This window comes from Acipenser ruthenus, chromosome 31 (assembly GCF_902713425.1).
Source record: "Acipenser ruthenus chromosome 31, fAciRut3.2 maternal haplotype, whole genome shotgun sequence".
Lineage (NCBI taxonomy): Eukaryota > Metazoa > Chordata > Actinopteri > Acipenseriformes > Acipenseridae > Acipenser > Acipenser ruthenus.
The window spans coordinates 4,618,909-4,639,850 of record NC_081219.1 but is presented as its reverse complement, the minus strand read 5'-3'; the positions used below and the strand labels follow the sequence as shown (position 1 = coordinate 4,639,850).

Sequence of the window (20,942 nt, the reverse complement as noted above, 5' to 3'; positions counted from 1 at the left end):
TCTGTCTCGATAGTGTTTATTCATTTTTATAAAGGGAAATTCAGGAAACAAATGCAGCACTCTGATTGGCTGAAACACTTTAGGGCATAGTGATGATGTTGCTGGCGTGAGAAGGGATGTTGGTGTGGTTCAGTTGTGCGTACCATGTGAAGGATTTCTGGGGGCGTGCCTGCCCCACAATATTCTACTCTGAATTACTTGTTAAAAGATGATTCTTACCAAGTTCTCTCCCAATTAGAGAAGCAGTTATAGGAATGTATGTAAAACTATAAGTGTAACAAACTTACTGTACATACAGTATTTAGGGTAAATAGCCACAGAATGTTGTATATAGTCCTATTTACAAAGCTTTAACTCAAGTTATTGTTTCCCTGGTTAAATGTGTCAGGAGGACTCTCTTGCAGTTTGGGTTCTGGCAACTGTGCTAATGATGTCTCTTACAATAAGACACCTGGCTCACATGATTGAATGACTTCTTATAAAATCACAAAAAAAAGATTGTACTCAGAAATCAATATGTAATTAACATTAGAATTGTGCAGTATGTTGACAGGATAATACGGAAATGAACAAATCCCTAATAGTGATTGGTTTCTTATATGTGATTTATAATGATACTTTAGGTATGGTTCACAAAACCAAACCAAATCTAGTGAGCATGGCAGGATATCAAACATTTAATTAAATCAAAACTATCCTACAAAAATCTTTAAATAAACACAACATGGTATTTCCAAAAGGGGAATTGGCAGAACAGACAATATATCTTGCAAGCAGCAGTAGGTTTCGAAACATGGTCTGAAAGCCATGGTACTTCCCCATGCTCAGCCTGTCAGCCCAGTTAATACCAAGTTAATAATCCACAGCACAGCCTTCGAGAAACGCATCTCTTTCCACTCTGTAAGGGGAGTTTGTTCTGACGCAGCAGAAGGGCTTTGTCAAGGTGTGACGCACCACCTTCATGAACTCACATCTCAAAGAAACAATGGCACCACACACGCACACAGACACGCACGCACAGACAGACACACACACACACACACACACACCCACCCCTCTTTAACCCTTTAGATGTGCTTCTCATTAGCACTTCTCATTCACTTTCATTTTGACTTTCTCAATATTTGGATCAACATGGTGCAGGGTTATTCTGAAGTTATTAAATCATTGTCAGAAATTATTTCACAGAAGTGCATTGTTGATGGGAGCTTTACATCATTTAGGCTATATACTGTGATAGTATGACATTACTGGAAAAGGCATATGCGAGAAATGAATGTGTATGTAACTAATCCATATCTATTTATGTATAGTAAAATGAATGTGTTTGTATTTAGATAACTGTTGGATCTAGATATCAGTTATATAAAGCTTGGAAATGTTTAATTCTTAATGGATCTTTCTGCTTTATCTGTGCATTTATTGAATTAATACTAGAAAATGTATATCATTGAAACTATAAAAAATAGGTCTGCATGAACATTTAGCAAAGTCAGCTCCTAGGTACTTCATGTGGAATGCTTTCCTGGGGTGGGGTGCCAAGCCAAACATATGCTTTAATATGCAATTTAAAAACTTAAACCGAATCAGAAATGCAGATTTTATACAGGAGACAGTTCAGGGGTAATAAAGCAATCCCCTGATGATTATTAATCCAGTGCACTGGCGAAGGCTCTCGCTGAAATGTATCTACTTGACTTTTCTTTATGTACACGTTTACCTTGATTGAGTGCTTTGAAGTTATGGATGGATTATTAATCCAAGATGTGTGGATCAGCATAGTTCAAATTATCTCACCTGTAAAATATTCCAGAGCCAGATGGTAGATATTTTCCCCAGCTTTCAGTAGCCCAGTCAGCTCTGAATTTAACACTTTATACAGCGTGAAGTTCTCTTTTAAAAAAGCATCTGAAATTTGTTCTGTTTTTTCTTTTTTTAAAGACAAAATTTGCTCCTGAAATAAAAAATGTGTTATTTTTATTATTCGTTATTTGATTATCATATTTATTTATTTGTATGGATTACTGCTAAACAAGATTGTGGTCTAAGTAACATGAGTCTAGGCTAGAAAAGATGTAAACTCTGAAACATGCCCTCAAGAAACAGTTAACCATTCACGTCAATATAATATCATTGAAATGTTGTTTTATGATTCATTTCTATAGCTCTATAGATCTTCTCTATAGATGTTTAGCAGGAAGCTAATTTGAGAAGTGCTAGGGAATCTAAATACCATCATTTAAGTCACACAACACTGGCTGTTACGTATGGACACTTTGCATTTTCTTTCATTTCAAAGGTCCAACTACGTACAACGGTTATTCAGTTCTTATATTGCAAGTGCCTTGAGGGCAGCAGATGTTCTTACCCAAAATGCTTTGCTTCTGTCCATTAACCGTGTCAGAGAGGAAGTAAAGGAACCAAGTCCTTTCTTGGCATCTTCCGTCATCTGGAAAGAAGGTTAAAAAGGAAGATTTCTTTTTCATAGGAGGACAATGAGAATCTGTTACAGGAAGCGTCAAAAGGATAAGTGCCTATCGGATTATCTTCCCTGCACTTTGCTCAACTTTAAAAATGTTTACCTCCCCTCATGTTTTCAGTTTAACAAATATAGCAGTTAATGCATCCTATTTCACTGCATGAATAAGAGCTGCTGGCTGTTTCTTCCAGATCCTACGTGAAAATGACTTGGTACTGCATTCAAGAGTTCACCTCTCAATATGTGCATGAATCCAAAACAAGGAGCGGCTAGGAGAGGGATATTAAACCAAATGGAGAATTAGTTTGAACTCAGTTTTAGCACCCCTGTAGCTGTGAGATATACAACAGAGAGATCCATTGAAAAGCAGTAGATCTACATCGTCTCAGTAAGAAACACTAGAAAACACAATCCAGGGCTCGACAATCACTCCGCACCTTTATTAATCCAGAGGAGTTCATCGAGAACAAATCCTCATTTACAAGGACGATGGAGTTCGCAAGAACACTAAAATTAAAGTTCAAGCACCACACAGTTTTTAAGAACAAAAGCTAAATGTAATTTTTGCATGAAACGCTCAAGAGCAAATCATACCAGTACAGCTTTCAGAGCCTGGGGATAGCTGCATTGAGAACAGGAATGCACAGTCTTCATGTATTTTATATGTTGTATCCTTTAATCTATCTTGATGAGACTTCCCTTTAAACTACTTAGAGCTTGTTCTGCAATGTGACCACATGCCTTTACAAAGTGTCACAATGCCCTAATGATGTAATGGTCCTCATTTACCCATCCCAAGACATGCGGTGGGAATGCGCATGTCAGGAACTGCTGAACTGCAGCCTACTCATAACTGTGTTTCTTGCCTAATTATGTAGGTTTTACCAGTTGAAAAGCTGTTGGATTATTATTTTTTTTATTATTTGTTAACTAACTGAACAAAGTTCAAAATGACAGTAGTGTATAATTGCATTAAAAGTAAAAGCAAGTGCTAGTGGACAGTGCTGCTCATATCACACAAATGCACGCTCTTTATATTGTAAATATACAGCTCTGGATAAAATTAAGAGACCACTGCAAAATGATCAGTTTCTCTGGTTTTACTATTTATAGGTATGTGTTTGGGTAAAATGAACATTTTTGTTTTATTCTATAAAACTACTGACAACATTTCTCCCAAATTCCAAATAAAAATATTGTCATTTAGAGCATTTATTTGCAGAAAATGACAACTGGTCAAAATAACAAAAAAGATGCAGTGTTGTCAGACCTTGAATAAAGCAAAGAAAATAAGTTCATATTCATTTTTAAACAACACAATACTAATGTTTTAACTTAGGAAGAGTTCAGAAATCATTATTTGGTGGAATAACCCTGATTTTCAAGCACAGCTTTCATGCGTCTTGGCATGCTCTCCACCAGTCTTTCACATTGATATTGGGTGACACTATGCCACTCCTGGCGCAAAAATTCAAGCAGCTCGGCTTTGTTTGATGGCTTGTGACCATCCATCTTTCTCTTGATCACATTCCAGAGGTTTTCAATGGGGTTCAGGTCTGGAGATTGGGCTGGCCATGACAGGGTCTTGATCTGGTGGTCCTCCATCCACACCTTGATTGACCTGGCTGTGTGGCATGGAGCATTGTCCTGCTGGAAAAACCAATCCTCAGAGTTGGGGAACACTGTCAGAGCAGAAGGAAGCAAGTTTTCTTCCAGGACAACCTTGTACTTGGCTTGATTCATGCGTCCTTCACAAAGACAAATCTGCCCGATTCCAGCCTTGCTGAAGCACCCCCAGATCATCACCGATCCTCCACCACATTTCACAGTGGGTGCGAGACACTGTGGCTTGTAGGCCTCTCCAGGTCTCCGTCTAACCATTAGACGACCAGGTGTTGGGCAAAGCTGAAAATTGGACTCATCTGGGGGTGCTTCAGCAAGGCTGGAATCGGGCAGCTTTGTCTTTGTGAAGGACGCATGAATCAAGCCAAGTACAAGGTTGTCCTGGAAGAAAACTTGCTTCCTTCTGCTCTGACAATGTTCCCCAACTCTGAGGATTGGTTTTTCCAGCAGGACAATGCTCCATGCCACACAGCCAGGTCAATCAAGGTGTGGATGGAGGACCACCAGATCAAGACCCTGTCATGGCCAGCCCAATCTCCAGACCTGAACCCCATTGAAAACCTCTGGAATGTGATCAAGAGGAAGATGGATGGTCACAAGCCATCAAACAAAGCTGAGCTGCTTGAATTTTTGCGCCAGGAGTGGCATAGTGTCACCCAACATCAATGTGAAAGACTGGTGGAGAGCATGCCAAGACGCATGAAAGCTGTGCTTGAAAATCAGGGTTATTCCACCAAATATTAAAACATTACACCTAAGTAAAAACATTAGTATTGTGTTGTTTAAAAATGAATATGAACTTATTTTCTTTGCTTTATTCAAGGTCTGACAACACTGCATCTTTTTTGTTATTTTGACCAGTTGTCATTTTCTGCAAATAAATGCTCTAAAATGACAATATTTTTTATTTGGAATTTGGGAGAAATGTTGTCAGTAGTTTATAGAATAAAATAAAAATGTTCATTTTACCCAAACACATACCTATAAATAGTAAAACCAGAGAAACTGATAATTTTGCAGTGGTCTCTTAATTTTTTCCAGAGCTGTATATGGGCTTATATTACTGTAGGTTTTACTGTTACAAGCTATAGCTTTTAAATGCATTTTTCACTACTTGAAATACTGTAACTAAATTTAAATGTTGTTACGCATGTGCTTTTAGTGCTTATTTCTGGTACATTGTTAGATTTGTTTCTGGTTTAGCATTGTAATCTACTGGATATTTCATAAACCCATCACTCATTTATCCACCAGGGGAACCTATGACGAGTCGAGTCTGATGAGTGCGGACTAGAAAAATCACATCATGAAACCAGTTGGTTAGAACTAGGGATTAGCCAGTGGATGCTCCTCAATGCGTTGTTCAAGTAGTTTCTGAGATTTATGCTTGGTGACCCTAGTCCCCCACAGGTATTCCCTTTATCTGCTGGCTTGATAGCAATGGATTTTCCTTTAATCTCTGGTTCTCCAACAATTCATCTTTAGGTTAGACGCATGGAGTAAAACCAAATACAATGATATTCACCTCTTCCTTAAAGAAATGCTTAATTCTGGCATTGGAGGTAGAATTTGCTGGAGAATTCTAGTTTTAACCAGTTTTGGGATAGAGATTCTTACGAATAAGCCATTTTCTGATAGCAACATACAGTTTACACATTCTAGTGAATGTCTAACAAATTCTGAGATTTACAGCACAGTGGAAATCATTTCTGAACTCAATACAGGAACAAAACCTCTTCTCCACTTCAAATCAAGGTCTCTCACTATAGGACTGGAGATGAAAGGGCATTCTCTTACCTTTTCTGAAGCAACAGTCCAGATATGTGACTCAAGGTGGTCCACTGATGATATTCCAGCAGAGACCTGGCTCTCAATGAATTCATCTGCTCCGCGCATCAATGCCTCTTTCAACGAGGCACTGAAAAGCTTTTGGAAAAAAAAAAAGAAAAAAAAAAGCATTTCAAGGTACTGACAGAACAGCAACTTAGAGCAGAGAACTCACCCCCTCTTCACCCCATGTCGCACTGCATCTTAAACACTGGGTCGGTGATTCAAATATTGAATTGTTTTTGTTGTAAATATTTTACATGATTGTCTTTTTCAAGAAGTCATTTAAATTTGGGGATTACTAATGTATTCAAGTATCTGTCCCCCTAATCCGCAGGATCGCCAGAGCCACTGAGACTCACCCTCTGGAATTAATGATTTAGATTCTGGTATAGTAAGCAAACTTGTTAAATTTGCAGATGACACAAAAATAGGAGGAGTGGCAAACACTGTTGCAGCAGCAAAGGTCATTCAAAATGATCTAGACAGCCTTCAGAACTGGGCAGACACATGGCAAATGAAATTTAATAGAGAAAAGTGTGAAGTACTGCATGCAGGCAATAAAAATGTGCATTATATATATCATATGGGAGATACTGAAATTGAAGAAGGAATCTATGAAAAAGACCTAGGAGTTTATGTTGACTCAGAAATGTCTTCATCTAGACAATGTGGGTTAGCTATAAAAAAAGATGGCTTGTGAGAAGTGTTGAATTTAAATCAAGGGAAGTAATGTTAAAACTTTACAATGCATTAGTAAGACCTCATCTAGAATATTGTGTTCAGTTCTGGTCACCTCGTTACAAAAAGGATATTGCTGTTCTAGAAAAAGTGCAAAGAAGAGCAATCAGAATTATCCCGGGTTTAAAAGGCATGTCATATGCAGACAGGCTAATAGAATTGGATCTATTCAGTCTTGAACAAAGAAGACTACGCGGTGATCTGATCCAAGCATTCAAAATCCTAAAAGGTACAGACAATGTCGACCCATGGGACTTTTTTGACCTGAAAAAAGAAACAAGGACCAGGGGTCACAAATGGAGATTAGATAAAGGGGCATTCAGAACATAACATAGGAGGCACTTTTTTACACAGAGAATTGTGTCTGGAACCAACTCCCCAGTAATGTTGTTGAAGCCAACACCCTGGGATCCTTCAAGAAGCTGCTTGATGAGATTCTGGGATCAATAAGCTACTAACAACCAAACGAGCAAGATGGGCTGAATGGCCTCCTCTCGTTTGTAAACTTTCTTATGTTCTAATCCAAGCGAAGGCTGCTGACTTCACACAGCCAGGACCCGACCCTGCACCCCGACTATTACTCTCCCTGCACAACACGCAGCCGTGTCTTCCCATACGGCCTCATGTCAGCCACTGGACCAAGCAGCGGACTGTGCTGTTGGGTGAGGACAGCCAACCCCAGCTGAGTTTTCTAACCTGTGCGCATAAAGGCCTGTAGGCCCCAAAGCAAGATGCCAATTCAGCAGGGTTGTGGTTTTGTAACCAACAACAAATAAAATGGCAGTTTGTCATGGAATTTAGAATGTAGCGGTGCATAGTGATTTATTCAGTGTGAAGCGGCTCATTAGTGTGCAAGCCATGCTGTACGCTATATATACACGCATACATGTGATGCTGTTAAACCAATTAGAGGTTGTTATTTTTCCAAGCCGTGTTATAACACAAGTTATCTTACACTTTCAGAGAATTGTCAGCATACAGAATAAATCTTCAATAGATGTTGATATTCTGAATACAATCTTGTTTTTGGTATACAGAGATATACAAGGCTTGTAAAACAATAATAATCAAATTATTTATCGATTGGGACCCCACAATAACAAAATCAATAATATTTTAATGACATCGAATATTCCATGAAATTAAAAATGTCTTGTATATATTAATTTACTGTCAAGAACGTGATCTGTGTTGTTGCTTCTAAAAGTTGGAGTATGTGTGTGAACAAATACCGGATGATGATCAAGAGTACCCTGCTTTGTTAATGTATTTTATACTATATATATATATATAGTTGATTGAAATGGGACGTTATCAAGCAAAAATCATCCCACAGGAATGGGCCAGTAGGTACCTACTAACCCCTAAATCTACCCCCTACCCCTAAACCTAATGTCTACAACTAACCTAATCACTACTCCTAAACCTAATCTCAACCCCTAAACCTAACTGTGTTACTGCGACAGAGATCGAATGATTCTTGGTGTTAGATCTCCCTCCCGACCTGCGAGACAGCTGCATAAAAAGGAACAAAATACCCTAGACTCAATGGCACGACAGTTTATTCCCAGGGTTAGGTGGAAGTCGGCCATCTAGAAAGGGGGCAAAGCTACGGTATACAAACTCAATGACCCGGACGGGAAACGGCGTGGCATCCGTGGATTGGAGCAGCGGGTGCGCTCGTTGACCAAGGAGTCATGGGTGACACTATAAAATGGGGACATAGTGATGTGATCTGTTCCTTTGTGAATGGTTACGTGAAATGATCAGAAGGAGAACCTGTGCTGTGAAACGTGAGTGTTTTGTTTGTTTTTGTTTGTCTTTAATAATACGGTTTGTAATTATTTGGATGGCTAACACGATCCGGAGCTGTCGCCAAAGGCCAGCACTAAACCCGGATCAACAACACTGCACTTTTGTTGTCACTAAAGAACTGTATTCACCACGAGCACTAGAGCATGCGCTGTGGACTGGTGTTTGTGGGTGAACTGAAACAAGACTTATTATTTTCGGGGCAAACCCGCAGATTATAAATAAGCAATACACACCGCTGTTATTGTTTACTGCTGTTAGCCATCAGGCATTGGATTATACAATTCAAACCTTCAGTGCACCTGGTTTATCGTTATTTGCCTGATTATTGATCACCTGCAACTGCACACTGTTAACCACTTTGCTCTCAAATCAGATCGGGTGCAGCAATCACATCAGGAACCTGGACCGATACACATAACTTAACTGGATTTAAAGTGCAGAGTGAAAGTACACAAAATAGACAGTTTAACACTTTAACCACATCCCAAAAAGCAGTATTGAGTAAAGGACGTAAGTTTATACTGAATAAAACACACATCGATAAAGACAAACTGGCCACCGAATTAAGAGTGGGAGAGACGCATGAGATTAGCAGAGTATTTTTTCAATGAAAATATCTGAGATTCAGAGGGTAATTATGAGCATGGGATTAAGGTTAATAGTACAAGCACTTGGACTCCTCTGGATGGAAGAGATACATGGTTAGATATGTATATTGAAGTAGTTAAACAAGAAATTATAGCAGGACTAAAGAAAAAAAATGTAAACTTAAATTTAACCAATATTGAAGAACAAGCTATGACTGAGTTGTTAAATGATGATGATATAAGTATGAGACCAGCAGATAAAGGCTCAGGAATAGTGATAATGAACACAGATGACTATATGAAATCTGTAGAATGTGAATTAAATAATATGGATACATATGAAGAAGTTAAAAGCAATAAAATCAATAAATCGGTAAAAGAAGTTAAGGAAATTGCAGAGAGACTATACAATAAAGGAATTATATCAAAAGAATTAAACAAATATATGCAGCCACATAATGCAAGAACAGGCCTAGCAAGAGGAAATCCTAAAATGCACAAAGAAAATCACCCTATACGAATGATAGTCAGCACGATTGATAATCCAACACACATAATAGCTGAAATAGCAGAAAAACAACTTCAGTCACATGTTGAGAAATTACCAAGTTATGTTAAGGATACAACACCATTTTTTAAAAGACTTCAAATCACTAAAGCACAACCAACCAGAGAATACAATTTTATTTTGCATGGATGTAAAATCCTTGTACCCAAGTGTCCCTTGTAAAGAAACTGTAGAAGCTTGTCAAAAAGCACTAGATAATAGACTAGATAAATCAATACCAACAGCAGAGGTGCTGAACATGATCAACGTAGTTTTAGAAAACAGTTATTTTACATTTGTTAATGAGAATTACAAACAAAACGATGGTACAGCAACAGGATCTAAATTAGGAATGCATTTTGCCAGTACATACATGGGGAAATGGGAAGAACAATTACTTAGAAAATCAGAAAGAGAACCTTTAGAATACATTCGGTTTGTAGATTATATTTTTGGGGTTTGGACACATGGAGAAGAATCTCTTTTCCAGTTTCATAAAATGGCAAATGAAATACACAGTAATATTAAGGTGGACCTTCGATGGACAAGAAAAGAAATAGAATTTTTAGAAAACTTGAAGGTTCAATTGAGACTGACCTCTTCTGTAAACCTACTGACATGCAACAGTATTTACACATGTCCTCTGCACATCCAATACACACTAAAAAGGGGAATCCTAAAGGTTCTAGAAGAATACGAAGAATATGCTCAAAAGAAAGTGACTATGTAAAACAGAAATGTATTAAAAACAAATCTTAAAAAAAGAAGACACAAAGAAAGAATTAGAGATGGAGTTAAGTGGATTAACTAAAAAGGAGATGATCTATTAGAGTAGAATAGAGATAAAAAGGTCAGAAGAGTCCCATTAGTAATGACTTACTCTAAACTTTTGCCCAATATTTCTAAGACAGTTTGGAAACACTTGCAGATTCTACATAATTAAGAACCATTGAAAAAAGTATTTCTTAAGGCCCCAGTTGTAGCATTCAAAAGAAAAGCTAATTTAGGTGATATTTTAGTTCACAGTAAACATAAAAGAATAAATGACAGAATAGGTTCTACAAATACTTGCACTAGTACATGTAAAGTGTGTAAATACATGGACAAAAGTATAAATATAATTAAAACATAAGAACACATATCCACTAAAAACTAATACCTACTATAAAAATAGCAATGTTGTTTATGGAATAGTCTGTGAAAAATGCTATGAAATAAAATAATGTTGGAGAGACTGGAACAACTTTATATAAAAGAATTCAGAACCACCTTTCATTAATTAGAAATAAAATGAATGAACCAATAGTACAGCACTTCACCAGTCAAGGACATGGCAAATGATGTAAAGTTTGTAGTATTAGAACAGCTAAAATTAGACAATGCGACATATAGAATAAAAGAAAGTAAATGGATAAATAGACTGAACACGATTATGCCAGCAGGACTCAACAGAAAAGAATGAATTAACTCCAATAAATATATAACATTTAACTAAATAAACAAAATTCATTCAAAAGTTGTGCATGCTGATGCGCTGGGGAGGCCAAATCAAGGCTTAACCTCAGAGCCAGCATTGCATGATAATATAAACATATAGTTTATATAAAATAATGTTAATTAAAATTAATACAGATTTAAAAGATAGAAGTAAAAATGATGTCGCAATATATAGAACACCATTACATCCTGTAAGAATAAATCATGGATTTGAACAAAAAAACAAGTAGTTATGCCATCAAACACCTATAAATACCTCCAATGTTTTGAACACCTGCTCCCTTGAGAAAGATATGTACAACATATCGAAACATTGGGCAGCTGGCTCTGAGCTACTTAAATTCTATATACACACACACACAGTACTGTGCAAAAGTTTTAGGCAGGTGTGAAAAAATGCTGTAAAGTAAGAATGGTTTCAAAAATAGACATGTTAATAGATTATATTTATCAATTAACTAAATGCAAAGTGAGTGAACAGAAGAAAAATCTAAATCAAATCCATATTTGGTGTGACCACCCTTTGCCTTCAAAACAGCATCAATTCTTCTAGGTACACTTGCACAAAGTCAGGGATTTTGTAGGCATATAGTCAGGTGTATGATTAAACAATTATACCAAACAGGTGCTAATGATCATCAATTCAATATGTAGGTTGAAACACAATCATTAACTGAAACAGAAATAGCTGTGTAGGAGGAATAAAACTGGGTGAGGAACAGCCAAACTCAGCTAACAAGGTGAGGTTGCTGAAGACAGTTTACTGTCAAAAGTCATACACCATGGCTGAGCACAGCAACAAGACACAAGGTATTTATACTGCATCAGCAAGGTCTCTCCCAGGCAGAAATTTCAAGGCAGACAGGGGTTTCCAGATGTGCTGTCCAAGCTCTTTTGAAGAAGCACAAAGAAACGGGCAACGTTGAGGACCGTAGACGCAGTGGTCAGCCAAGGAAACTTACTGCAGCAGATGAAAGACGCATCATGCTTACTTCCCTTCGCAATCGGAAGATGTCCAGCAGTGCCATCAGCTCAGAATTGGCAGAAAACAGTGGGACCCTGGTACACCCATCTACTGTCCGGAGAAGTCTGGTCAGAAGTGGCCTTCATGGAAGACTTGCGGCCAAAAAGCCATACCTCCGACGTGGAAACAAGGCCAAGCGACTAAACTATGCACGAAAACACAGGAACTGGGGTGCAGAAAAATGGCAGCAGGTGCTCTGGACTGAGGAGTCAAAATTTGAAATATTTGGCTGTAGCAGAAGGCAGTTTGTTCGCCGAAGGGCTGGAGAGCGGTACACGAATGAGTGTCTGCAGGCAACAGTGAAGCATGGTGGAGGTTCCTTGCAAGTTTGGGGCGGCATTTCTGCAAATGGAGTTGGGGATTTGGTCAGAATTAATGGTCTCCTCAATGCTGAGAAGTACAGGCAGATACTTATCCATCATGCAATACCATCAGGGAGGCATCTGATTGGCCCCAAATTTATTCTGCAGCATGACAACGACCCCAAACATACAGCGAAAGACATTAAGAACTATCTTCAGCGTAAAGAAGAACAAGGAGTCCTGGAAGTGATGGTATGGCCCCCACAGAGCCCTGATCAACATCATCGAGTCTGTCTGGGATTACATGAAGAGAGAGAAGCAACTGAGGCTGCCTAAATCCACAGAAGAACTGTGATTAGTTCTCCAAGATGTTTGGGCCAACCTACCTGCCGAGTTCTTTCAAAAACTGTGTGCAAGTGTACCTAGAAGAATTGATGCTGTTTTGAAGGCAAAGGGTGGTCACACCAAATATTGATTTGATGTAGATTTTTCTTCTGTTCACTCACTTTGCATTTTGTTAATTGATAAATATAAACTATTAACATGTCTATTTTTGAAAGCATTCTTACTTTACAGCATTTTTCACACCTGCCTAAAACTTTTGCACAGTACTATATTAATATATATATATATATATATATATATATATATATATATAATTTCTCGATAACAAAATTATAGGAAAAATCTTTTGTAGCAAAAGTCTTGCTTTTGTGGATGAGGAAAAAAAAAAAAAGGTTACATTTAAATAGATGTCTACTTATGTCTATTTCAGAATTTTTTTTGCAAAACTCCAAAAACGCCAATTCAAAAATATTCATACCCTGACAAAGAAAATAAAATTAATAGCTAGTTGAGGCACCTTTAGCAATAATAACCGCTTTTAAACGATTAGGATATTTGTCATTGAGCTTTTGGCATGATTCTTTAATTAAATTGTTCCAGTTAATTCAAATTCCGATGACTTCTCTTGTGCACAGCCTTCTTCAACTCATACCAAAGATTCTCAAATCAGATTTAGATCAGGACTTTGACTAGGCCATTCCAGAACTTTGATTTTATTCTTCTTTAACCATTCTGAAGTAGATTTTGATGTGTGCTTTGGATCGTTGTCATGTTGGAATGTCCAGTTGCGCTTTAAACCAAGTTTTGTACCGGAGGGTTTCAGGCAATTGGCTAATATCTTTTGGTATGCTATGGAAGATTACCTGTAATATGGTTTCTTCATAGGATGATGAACTCCACACAACGTGACCTCCCGGTCTCCATGTCGCTTGGGTGAGGAGAAAGAACCAGATCTCTTCCCAGAGATCGTTTTTATAATCCTCATTGGCGCCAAGCATGTGCTCCTCCTCCATAAAACCCCCATGTAACCCAAACCGGTGTCCAAATTTCAACAACACAAAATAAAAAAAAAATAATAATAATGGAAAGAGAAGGGGGGCAGGAGGGGGGGTGTAGGTGTGTGGAGTTCATCATCCTATGAAGAAACCATATTACAGGTAACCTCATCTTCTTGCCTCAAAAGATGCCCAAGTAGCGGCCCTACAGATGTCCCGAATAGAAACAGATTTTAATTTTGCCCATGTAGTAGCCACTCCCCTTACTGAGCGGGCTTTGATGAGTCTTGGAACTGTTTCGCTGTCAAGCCTGTAACAGAAGTCCATGCATGATGTTATCCAGCGAGAAATCGTCTGTTTACACAGTTTTCCCGCTATCTGGGGTATTGAAGGAGATGGAAAGTTGCCCTGATGGTCTGCTACTGATGGTCCCGAGGAGGTAGAAGTTTAGGGCTCTGACATCAGTTAGATGGAGTTGATTTGTGAGGTTTGGGGTAGAAATCTAGAAATGTTATGGTTTGATCTAGATGGAATTCGGTTACCACCTTTGGCAAGAATTAAGGATTAGTTCTTCAAACAATCCTGTCCTTAAAAAGACTGAAAATATGGAGCGTCAATAACCAGTGCCTGGAGCTCGCTTACCCTTCCTGCCGATGTCACCGCCATCAAGAATGCCGTTCTCCATGTCAGGTACTTCATGTCACAAGTTGCCATGGGCTCAAATGGTGGTCCCAAGAGCTTATTAAGTGCCAGACTGAGACTCCATTGTGGAATAACACGTTTCCTCTGGGGGTTTTAAATGGTTCACTCCTTTAACAAATCTAGTAACCAACAGATGGGAGCCCACCGGGTGATTATCCCAGCCAGGTAGAATACTGGACATTGCAGCAACATGCACCTTAATAGAGGGAGAGACCCATATGTAATAAGTGGCTGAGGTAAGATAATTCTGAGAGGACAACTCCCTGTCAGCACCACACTAACCTACAGTACTAAAACTGAACACAAGGGTAGCAGTGCTGAGACCCCACTAACCTACAGTACTAAAACGGAACACAAGGATAGCAGTGCTGGGACCACACTAACCTACAGTACTAAAACGGAACACAAGGATAGCAGTGCTGGGACCACACTAACCTACAGTACTAAAACGGAATACAAGGGTAGCAGTGCTGGGACCCCACCAACCCACAGTACTAAAACTGAATACAAGGGTAGCAGTGCTGGGACCCCCACTAACCTACAGTACTAAAACGGAATGCAAGGGTAGCAGTGCTGGGTTTTCTGGAGACATCGACTCTCCTGCAGAGGTTACAGTATGTCTAACAAGAAGCTCTGCCATTTGTTAAATGTGATGAAGACACCTCTTTGTAAAAAGCACACAGGACTGAAACGCACAGACGAACACAGCAGAATGGATACTGTGAAGATGACGGTGAAGCATTGAGGTCACAATGGAGGTGAAGTGATTGTCTGGAAGCACTGAGGTCACAATGGAGGTGAAGTGATTGTCTGGAGTTGATTTGCGAGGTAGCCCGACAGACATTCAGTGTCAAATGCTGCAATCCTGAAGTGGTATCCTAGCACTGTGGAACCACAGTCCCATCCGCAGAATAAAAAATGTTAAATACACTTCACACGCTACCCAGGAAAAACTATAAAACATCTACTTTAAAAGAAAAATGGGACAGGGCTAAAAAGAAAACTGCAGCCGTCATCAAGAGTTCGAGTGGGAGGATTTAGGCTCATTAAATGAAATAGTTTAGAACATTGATAGGTTATGTCTGCACTTCCAGTACAGGTCTTTGTTATAACCATGTCCTTAAATTATTAGTTTAGACCAATTTAACAACTAAAATCAGGCACTCCAGGATCAGAGTTGCCTAGCCCTGGTTTAGAACACACACAGAATGTATCCAAGCTGGACTACAATAATTCATACTGTTGGGTTAAGGCGCGCCGTGGGCAGCCAGCACAGCTGTTAACATTGCATTCCAGTTTCTCAGGGATTATTGCCTAATACAGTGCAGCACAACTCTGGCCCACGAGATCCATTCAATCAGGTCCTGAATTAGTTCATTAACACACAGCAGGTTCAATTACTAATGTAGGTCATGCTTGGAGTAAAGACCTGGACTGGAACGGATCTCGAGGGCCAGAGGTGTGCTCTACTGGTATTAAATAACCTTCTCCAGAATGAGAATCTTTTAATACTGTTCCTCACGCATCAAAATCAGTAATGTATACAGTCTTGGATATGAAAGCACCTGCCAACAGAGCACCTACTATAAATAAATAAAAAATAAAAACTTTATGCAATTTCTAAGGGTCTGGGGATGTTTGTACGCCAACCTTCTGCTTTACCTCAAGACTGCACTAAAATACTTTGGTCTGTGTTTAGGACACACCACATACTATGAATACCACAATAGTAATGCTAAAATAAATACATTAAATAAATAAATAAATAAATAAATAAATAAATAAATAAATTAAAATAGTCACAGCACATTTTAAATCGATGCCCTGAAGCCATTGTTCAAATATTACCTCTGCTTGTTCCAGACTGCATTTTTCTATCATCATAAAACTGCCTTCAGGCCCCATGGAAACCAGCAGCCTACCCAGCTGGCTGGCAAAGCAGAGAGAGGATTGGTTCATTTTCTCTTTTGATTCCTTCACCATGGACTCAATGTCACTCTCACAGCCCTGTGCAAATGAAAAGGAAACACGGGCTACAGCATTTTATATACTACTACATTTCAGTTGTTTTTAAATTCAAGACTTTCAAAATTGGCAAATGAAGGTTGCTACAGCTCGTTATGAATCTTGCAGGTCAGAGCTAGTGAGTTCTGGCTTTCGAGAACAATGCATTATCAATCAGGATAAATCTTATTTATCTAATAGCACTTTGTTTATTTTTTACACAACACAGCACTCCCACTGTCTTCTATGGGGCCAACCGTTCCGTTATTACTCAATAACGGAACAGAAAACAAAGCATGGCTGCGATGACACCAATTAATGACGTGTTGCTATGGAGACTCAAACCCTGCTCTCAAAGTTAACTAAGAGGACTACAATAATTATATCTGACAAACAAAGCAAAGGCTAAAAATGTGTAGTAGAATAGTAATTATGGCACTGCTGTGGTGTGTTCCTCAGTAATAAATGGAACAACCTTGTTCAAATAATGTCCTTGACCTCAACATAGCCATGGCATTATCCTCTCAATTAAAATGGTTTTACATAAAAGCATAAATACAAATTTGAGCAACAACTCATTATTTTTAAAACAGTAAAACATAACCATCTATATTTTTGCTATATTAAGTCTATACAACTGTCCACCCACCAATTCCTCAAAATAGGAGGCCCATCTCTAATGAAACTCACAAAAGGAAACATTTGAGCCTTGTTGTGCAAGACATTTTCTTTTGAATCAAAACCTTCACGGTTTGTCCAGTTACCATAGCGACCACACTGCTCTAAGAATGGAATCTGAGTGTTGGCCGTTTTTCAGCAGACATCAGCAAGGAAAGGGGTTGGTGACCTACATGAAGCAGAAGGGTAAGGCTCCCTCCCAGTATCTTCAGCTCAGTAGCAAGGCTGTCCAGGATGGCACTTTGTGAACTGGACAGGGAGATGAAGGTCCCCCACAGTCTGAGCAGTGTAACCATACTGTTTAAACTGGTAGCAGCACTGAAACCATGGGTCTGAAGGTCAGGGTTTTGAAACACTGAGGAAAATAAAAAACACATGCATAGGTCGTAAAGTATTCATTCAAGTAGACTAATGTTCACACTGGATTGAAAATGGATGCCTGAGTGGCTCATCCAGTTAAGGCGCTCCGCGTGGAGTGCAGGATGCACCCTATGGCCTGGAGATCGCTGGTTCGAGTCCAGGTTATGCCATCGGCGAGCGTGGCCGGGAGTTCCCAGGGGCGGCGCACAATTGGCTGAGTACCGCCCAGGTGGGGTGGGTTCAGGTCGGCAGGGTAATCCTCGGTTCACCGCGCATCAGCGACCCCTGTGGCCGATAGGGCGCCTGTGGTTCTGCAGTGGAGCCACTCAGATCTGTGTTGTCCTCTGGCACTATGGGTCTGGTGACTTCACTGTAAACCTGCAACGTGAAAAAAAGACGGCTTGGCAGGACATGCGCGTCTGCCGCCATTACCCCCCGGGATAAAAATAATAAAATTGGGTATTCCAAATTAGTGGGGGGAAAAAAATAAATAAAAAAAATGGATGCCAAAAGGATTAATTAGTGGCATTTAAAATGAAAATGAGAAAGATGCTAAACTTGAATTTAATAATAAGTGGTAATATTAATATTAAAAAGGGTGCTAACCTATAACCAAGGCTTTAAAACATTTTCTTGTCTCATTTGCCAAACAACTTTCCTGCCAGTCCTGTACTATCGACAGAACAAACAGAGCAGTTTTTCACACTTTGTATTTACTGAAATCTGGTGAAGCACATTCATCACTGTAGATTCACTCCCCGTGCAGCTCTTAGTAGGTTCCTACGTGATGCTACCTAAAGTTCTCTGTGCAGCAAAGGCAGTTTTAGGTGGGGTTCTAATAATTGGTGCACTGGCGGTGAATCTAGTGTGTTCTCCATCCAGCAAGGGCACACAGGTAACATACTGCAGAGCGTCGGTTTCAAACCCGGAAAGCTGCTCGCTTGGTGCCAGACAAGAACACTTACTTGTTGCAGAATTCCTGGGTAGCTGCTGATATGTTTGTGTAATTGCCTTGGCAGATTCAGTAACAACCCGCAGGTCCAACAAGAGCTGCTCAGTCAGGCTGCCGGCCTCCTGTTCCCTCTCCAGAGCCTCCATCGCAAAGTGGAGCAGCTGCTTACAGACAGTCACACACCCAGTATCCAAGACCAGGGCCGAGTCATACACTGAAATGTTAAATTAATGACTGTGCCGTTCAACATATTACACACTATGTGACCTTTGAAAAAAGTTCTACCTACAGATAAACAAGTCTGCCATTGCTTCGCTCTCAACAGAAACATCTTGGTGTTTCCTACTTTATTTAGTGCTGAAGAGGAGATGCCTACCTTTAAATTACAAGGCACTTAACATTAGAAAAATCACAGGTAATAGGATTACTAATACTGAATTCATGACATGCCCAATAGGTTAGCAATAGTACAGGGATACAATACTGAATTCATGACATGTCTTACTTTATCAAGACTTAAATCAAAATATACATAAGCAGTGTGCAAAATATGCATATCTGAAGAATGTTCAAATATACACTCTCAATCACAGAACTACACAGCATAATGTTTTTAAAAAGTCTTGCCAGTACAGTAAAACCCTGATCATCCCAATCAGAGAAGGCTGTTGGTAACCTGTCTTGTGTGCTTGTTCTTCTGTGGTCTTTGAGAACGCACGATTAGCCCTTAATCTCTGATATCAACACAACACTTCAGAACTGGGTGTTCTCTATTTACAGGTAAAGGGGTGGAATTATTTATTTTTGGAAGGTTTCTTGATTGGGAAAGTCATACAAACAAACAAACAAACAATTTCACATTTGTAATCCATTTATCCGAACACCCCTTGGATAATAGCGGTTTTTCTGTATTGAGAAACGACTAAACAAAAATACCTTTTTCTACGAGTTGGTCAGATCGCTGCTGGCTCAGAGAATTCCCCTGCCTGTTTGAACACAAAAAGAAACCTTTAAATGGAAAGAGTTCATACAGATTGCTATGAGCTCAGGGCCCAAGCAAGTGTATTCTGAGGACAAAACGGGACTACAAACCTGGTCTAGTTCAAGATCATGCACTGATGTGCGCAAAACACAGTACAGAAACATACTGCATTTGATTTTCTTTTCAAAACCAAGCTAATGAGTTTAAAGTTGGGTCTGGGTCAACTAATGATATAAACATACTGTATATATTCCTTACAAAAACAATGTATACTGTATATATTATATAACAAAATATGCAAAAAACATATTTCTTATTTGTATTGCTGTATAGAGTGCGATGAAGACTAGTTTGAAGAAAGAAATCTAAAAACGGAATGTAAAAAAATAAATAAGTGTTACTGGGAGGATTAACAGTATTGTTGCCCATAAAGAAACATTCCAGAAATCTCTATCATTCTCTCCCTGTTTGGACAGTCTAATCTAGCCCCAGCAGATGCAGTTTATTGCCACTGTGGTTCAAAGACCAACCCTGTTCTCTGTTCCATCAATTACCCCCTTGTCTTTAGTCTGCGACAGCTATATTGTATCCAAAGACAGGATCTCAAATACATTACCACAACCAGCAAAAACAAAGGCCAGCGAGGCGTCTAGTAGCTGACATCCAGAGAACATGTTAACCGTTTGAGGATTTTCTACACACCTCTACTGTGAGCTGGTTAATATGGATGTGAGAAGCGACCATTAACCCCTGCAGGGACACGGGTACAGTGCTTTAGAAGGCTGCCCTTTATACCAAAAGAAGCAGTTATAATGCGGTACAGTTATGGCTCCCATTTGACCTATAATGCCATTCCACTAGCCCTTTCATTCTCTTTAGAAGGCGCAACACACTTGGCACGGCTTTCTAACGATGTCTCCCGACTAGCACATTATAAGAGGGAGCCCTGTACTGTACGTCACACTTTACATTGCCTCATATATGTGGAAAACCACCAATGTAATGTGATGAAACGTGGTATTAACTACATTTAGCAGAAGTTAGAGAGAGTTATATTCTGTGTATATATGGCGCGGTCTCTGTCCGTACATTTGTCCATCTGTACGTCACTTACATTTTTGCATACATCTGGAAAACTAAAACCTAAATCGTACAAATTAATTTGTGGTTATAATGTATACGATAAGTATAAAGAACTACAACAAATCAACCCCCGACATGGAGTCCTGTGCCTCTCTCAAGCAGAGACTACCAACTGTGCTTAGCTGTGCCAGACTGTGTGGTGGTTTTATAATGTGGACTAATATCTACCGGGGAGTAGGTTGTCTTGAGACCCAAGTCAGATTCAAACCCAGTTCATGGCAGGGCTGGTAAATTAGCCTGCTGCACCAGCTAGCACATAATTACAATTTAAAATTTGCCTCAAATAAAGTTTGTGGATCCTGAAACTATTGGCATTGGAGGGTTAAAAGGAGTGCAAAC

At 39.2% G+C, this 20,942-nt stretch overlaps 1 protein-coding gene across 6 annotated transcripts in view; it reads right to left on the bottom strand.

The window, feature by feature from the left end:
• Positions 1–20,942, bottom strand: part of LOC117396706 (kinesin-like protein KIF14) — an 80,464-nt gene that overhangs the window by 1,876 nt on the left and 57,646 nt on the right. For 5 of the 6 annotated variants that reach the window (XM_059005501.1, XM_059005498.1, XM_059005499.1 and 2 more), the window contains exons 24-30: positions 19,415–19,466; positions 18,492–18,692; positions 17,340–17,521; positions 16,333–16,491; positions 5,900–6,028; positions 2,369–2,449; positions 1,798–1,954 (exon numbers count right to left, since the gene is read on the bottom strand). In XM_059005501.1, coding sequence (XP_058861484.1) covers positions 1,798–1,954; positions 2,369–2,449; positions 5,900–6,028; positions 16,333–16,491; positions 17,340–17,521; positions 18,492–18,692; positions 19,415–19,466 — 961 coding nt within the window. The remainder of the gene's footprint in view (positions 1–1,797; positions 1,955–2,368; positions 2,450–5,899; positions 6,029–16,332; positions 16,492–17,339; positions 17,522–18,491; positions 18,693–19,414; positions 19,467–20,942) is intronic. The other variant, XM_059005500.1, reaches the window with a different exon arrangement.